This window comes from Mustela nigripes, chromosome 6 (assembly GCF_022355385.1).
Source record: "Mustela nigripes isolate SB6536 chromosome 6, MUSNIG.SB6536, whole genome shotgun sequence".
NCBI lineage: Eukaryota > Metazoa > Chordata > Mammalia > Carnivora > Mustelidae > Mustela > Mustela nigripes.
The window spans coordinates 126,850,524-126,855,835 of NC_081562.1; the positions used below are offsets into that span (position 1 = coordinate 126,850,524).

The 5,312-nt window shown below is 41.4% G+C and overlaps 1 protein-coding gene across 2 annotated transcripts in view; it reads right to left on the minus strand.

Moving 5' to 3' along the window:
- Positions 1–1,607: 1,607 nt before the first annotated feature.
- ARMC3 (armadillo repeat containing 3) overlaps positions 1,608–5,312 on the minus strand; it is a 91,839-nt gene continuing 88,134 nt past the window's right edge. For both annotated transcript variants that reach the window (XM_059405003.1, XM_059405002.1), the window contains exon 19: positions 1,608–2,870. In XM_059405003.1, coding sequence (XP_059260986.1) covers positions 2,661–2,870 — 210 coding nt within the window. In that variant the 3' untranslated portion in view covers positions 1,608–2,660. The remainder of the gene's footprint in view (positions 2,871–5,312) is intronic.

Sequence of the window (5,312 nt, forward strand, 5' to 3'; positions counted from 1 at the left end):
TGCTTATGCTGTATTTTTCTGAACAGAAATTTAAAGTTTTATAGAGCTAAACTTGTCAGATATTTTCTTCTATGGCTTCTAGTTTATCTGTCAGAAATAGAGGATGTTCCTTTGCTAAGATAAAAATTTTCTCATAGTCATTTTTAAATAAGTTATCATTGTGCTATCATTGTGCCTTGCTCCTGGCAGAGGATTAGAATTAGAATTAGATTTATCAATAATAAATCTGTGTGTATATATATGTATATATACACATATATAAAGATTTCATTTAAAAAATTTTTATTTATTCATTTGACAGAGAGAGAGAGACGGAATGTGCCCAGCCAGGGGGAATGGTGGGCAGGAGGAGGGGGAGAAGGAGGGTCCCCACTGAGCAAGGAGCCAGATATGGGGCTTGATCCCAGGACCCCGGGATTGTGATCTGAGCTGAAGGCAGACACTTAACCCACTGAGCCATGTTTTATATATACATATAAAATATGTATCTGTGTCTGTACTCTTGATATTGTTCTATTTTTATGCCCATTCCATACTAATTTCTTACCACTTTTTAATATATGTTCTGATATATGATGCACCCAGTTCCTCTTCATTTATTGCAAATATTATTGGCATGCACATGCATTCATTCTTCCAGATAAAGTTTCCTATCTGTCAGGTTTCATAAAAGGCAATGTGCTGGGATTCTAAATGAGATACTAAATGTATATATTAATACGGGAAGCACTGAAATCTTTATATTGCTGAGTTTCCATCAAGGAAAATGATGTGTATCTTCATTTATTCAGATCTCATGAAATAGTTTTCCTTATTAAATCTATTTCTAGGTACTTTATACCTTGTGTTGCTATTGTGAACATGTTGTCTTTTGGTAACACAAAATAGATGAACTTCGAAGAACTGTCTCCAAATAGAATTTAAACTCAAACCTGCGCAATAATTTCCCAGAAGCCAGCTGAGAGAGACATTATACACAAATGTTTCTTAGATGAGAAAAGGGGCGGGGGATGGCCCTTGGCCTGTACCAGGCTGAAAAATACATTGTCTACCCGAACCGCAGCACAGTGGCTCCGACGGGAACTTTCGCTTCATTCCCTCTTGCCGTTAGGCCATTGCCTACAAAAACCCTTTTCAGGACTTACTAGGAGGTTGTTTTTCAACGATGTTCTTTTCTATATTACATTTGTCATCTGTATGAAGCTCCCAAAGAGGAATTCCCCTGGTCTTTGTTCCTCCTGAGAAACTGCTTTGTGCTTTTAGCCAGCGGACCCTATTATAAATCATGTAACTGATAGCATTTCCCACTGCCTTGTCTGCTAGAGAGCTTAGCGTCAAATTTTCACCCACTGCTAACAAATGCATGGGATTTTCATGGATGCATTTGAATTCTAAGCTTATTCCTGGTCTTGTTGAACTTGCTTTCCAACACTTACGCCTGTTTTTCATTTATTTTTATCTTGTTACATCTTACATATCTTTGTAATCCACTCTAAATGTGTTCTGGATCAAAACAGACTTGAAAATGCTTAGACGGGTTTGCATCCTATAATCCATGCCCCAGTTCACGAAATTGCATGATAAATATAATTACCACACCATTTGATATAAAGAACTTTATTTTGAAATAAGGAAATACAAATTCTTTGAAGTTATACATCGGTTCATACAGAATCATCTCAGCCTTCATTTCTAAAACCAAGCTGACTTTTAAAAACCTTCTAGTAAAATGATTACAGTAAACTTGAGACTTAAAGTCAGGCTAGGATATGTGTACTTTAGGACAGTCATCATATTACTAGTTTTTATTTCTCTTTTAAAATGTGTGTTTGTTCCCTGTTTCGCTCTCCATACTCAGAACACAATTTCTCACAAAGATTTACTCTCTTTTCCTTATCTGAAATTTTCCAAAAAAGGATTTTTAGGCTACACAAATGCAAACAGCTCATTTCATGGCCCAGCATGAAAATGTGTAAAAGCAAATCAGAATTGTTTTTAACTGGAGGTATATATTTAAGTAAAACACAGACAGGACAAAAGACACAGTTTATGGGAATAGGTTTTAGAAAGATTTTTAGTTCAGTGACATATATTAAGTGATTTCTTAATAATACATTTTTTATAGTGGGAACAACAAATTTTTAGAATTTGTAATACTAAAATCGATCTATAGATATTCGAACTATCAATACTCTGACTTAGTGAGACAAGACATAGTCTTAGTGACTTAGTCACTTAGTCTTAGTGACTGAAGACATAAAATACTATTGAATTTATTTAACCTAGTGTTCCTAAAGCTTCTGGACATGACAGGCATGAGGCCATGGGATTGTCCCTGGAATAGCGGTCAGCAGCTAGGTGTTTTACCACAAGGTTCCCAAAGGGCAGAGGCTCCTCAGGAAATAGTGGGATGGATGAATTTTGACAATAATAAACTTTACATGAGGGTCAGTGTGCGTAATAGGATCTAACCAGACTGAACTCTTGCCAAGAGCCTGAAATCAGAACCACCACCAAGTTCAATCCACGTGTCCTCGTTTCTACACAGAGAGAACATTTCTAATACTTTTATTTAAAGAAATAAAATCAATCGGTGAACTTCATAGGAAGTGTACATAATACATTTCTTGTGTGAACCCTTTTTTTGTTCTTTTGGTAGCTTAGAGATATATGTAAAGATCCGCTTCTTTACTTTTTAACTTCATCAGCCCGCCTGGATGGAACATGAGGTCAACGATATACACCTCAGGGGGAGGGAGAGCCCCAATCAGTCCCTTACGAGTTTCATTCATCAACTTAATTTCATTCCAAGCTCTGCCATACTCCCCACGAACCAGAGAGCAGCCGATGCCAATTTTATCAGCCAGCGCCTGTGGGAGAAAACACAAGAGCAACCAAAAGTGGGGAGGGAGAGGGACGGGGAAAAATCCTTAGCCGGAAAACCCACCTTGTTGAAGGTGAAACGTACAACTCTTGCAAAGAAGGGCTTAGAAAGGAGGCTGAAAAAAATGCGAAATGTTGTGATAGGAGCAAATATAGTATGATAAGTTCCCTTGTTCCCCGAGATCCTGTAGACTCAAAATCTCTGTGTAGGTCCTGCTGGGAAGTGACATTTTTCAGGCAGTTACGCTGCATTGTATCAGCACAAGATTGATAACGTCATTGGAGAAAAGCTATTCCACGGGCTTTCAGCACTACCACGCCTATCAATCTTTCTATGTTTCTAGGCTGCTCTGTGGGTGTGATATGCAGTGGGATAGAATGGAGGGATCAAATTGGTGGGGACCTTTTCCTGGCTGATTTATTCTGTGTGATGGGGACGGTGCCGTGCGCCATGGGTCCGTCCTTCTTGGGCTGCCTGATGCCACTTCCTCTGGAGTGGCTTATGGCCCTTGGAAGTGCTCTCTTCAGTTTGCCCTGATTTTGAGGTTATTTTAAAAAGTGTCTTTAAAATAATCTGGAAACTTCTTAGCCACATCGTAGCATCTTAGCCACTTTCTAGTTGATGTCAACTCGGGCAAATGACTCAGCCTCCCTGTGCTTCCATTTCTTCAGCTGAGAGATGAGAACAACAGAAGAGCCTCCTTCCTAGCGGGGTGTTTGTGGAGATGAAGGGGACGAATGCGTGACAAGTGTTTAGAGTTATGAATGCTGCAGAGTGGGGACTCAACAAGGGTTCCCAGTAGTAGAAGGCAAGAATTGTGTGGTTTTAATAACCCATGTATATAGTAACGTGATTTATTGATTATTTACAATGTATTGACTACACCGGGTAGACTTTTCTGGGTGGACCAAGATGATTAAGACATGGTTGTCCCTCTTAGAGCCTTCCGTCCTATCTAGTCTGAGCCTGCCTGATAGTCAACTCCAATACAACAGTATCCAAATGGATGGCGTTCTGTGGTATCATCATTTATAATAAGAAATACACATTGGGTCTTTGTCCCATTTCTGGCATGGAACTCCTAAATCCTTGGGATCTCCTAAGCGATGAGAACCATAAAAGTGTCTTTATGTTTATGAGGTGACTTCTGGACCACACTTAAGGATGGGGGCTGTCTGGCAGGGGAACCAATCTTAATTGGAGGGTTACAACATTCAGTCCCACCCCCACCTCTGGGGAGAGGAGAGGGGTTGCAGGTTGAATGCAATGATTTCATCAATTGTGCCTATGAAATGAAGCTTCCCTGAAAACCCAAAAGGCAAGGGTTTGGAGAGCTTCTGGGCTGGTGACCATGTGGAGATCCAGGGAGTGTGGTGCACCTGGAGAGGGGCACCTAGGCTCCAAGCCTTCTCCCCATACCTTTATCCATGCATCTCTTCCATTTGGCTATTCCCGAGTTATATCCTTTTATGATAAACTGGAGATTTAGTCATCCAAATGTTTCTGAGTTCTGTGAGTGCCTCTAGCAAATTAATCAGCCCTGAAGGGGCTGTGTTCTCGGGAACCTCCAATCTACAGCAGCACAGATGACAACTGGCGCTTGGGACTGGTTGGCTGAAGTGTGTGTGGCAGGGACGGGACAGTGTTGCAGGACCGAGCCCATAACCTGTGGCATCAGATGCTGTCTCTAGGTGGGTAGTGTCGGAATTGAGTTGCATTGAGCTAGCTGATGTTGGAGGACTGGCTGGGTGTATAAAACTGCCCCCTAACCCCGGGTCTGCCACCCCTCCCCTCATTGGAACTGGTACTTGGATCCTCTTACATTCATTGTCTAGTGGGGTAGAGAGTTGAAAATAAACATGTTTTCTGAAATAATATTTATTGCTCTCTTAACTCCATGTCAAGGCCCTTTAAATCATCAAAATAATTCTATAAAATAGATGATGTTTTCCCATTTTAGATAGCATTTCTCATTTTATGGAGAGTAAAACTGAGGCCAGATCACTTTCCCGAGGAAGGTCACCATAAGTGGTGACCTGATGTGGAAGCCAGGGAATCTGTCCCCAGAATCTGAGCTCCTAAGCTCAGGGTGATCCTGCCTCCCACTGAGTGGAATGAATTTCCAGCTGAAAGTCTCCATCTTCTCTGTGAAGTGGGAAACAAGGTCGTCTGCTCCAAGAAAGAGGCAGAGATGAAAGTGTTAGTAGAAGGACAGGCAGGTGTAGGGCAGAGCTGCTGAGGAGAAAAGGGAAAGCTTGTGACCAGGAGCTGGAAAAGAGTGGCCAGGCTACATGACTGTCCATGTGAGTTGGGGATGCTGACTTGGCTGTGGCATTCCCCACTGTCAAGTTCCAAAGCCCGAGCATCACGGTGAAAAGGGCAAGCAATCCGACTGGGCCGTGAGGGAGCCCTACATTGAAGAGGGGTT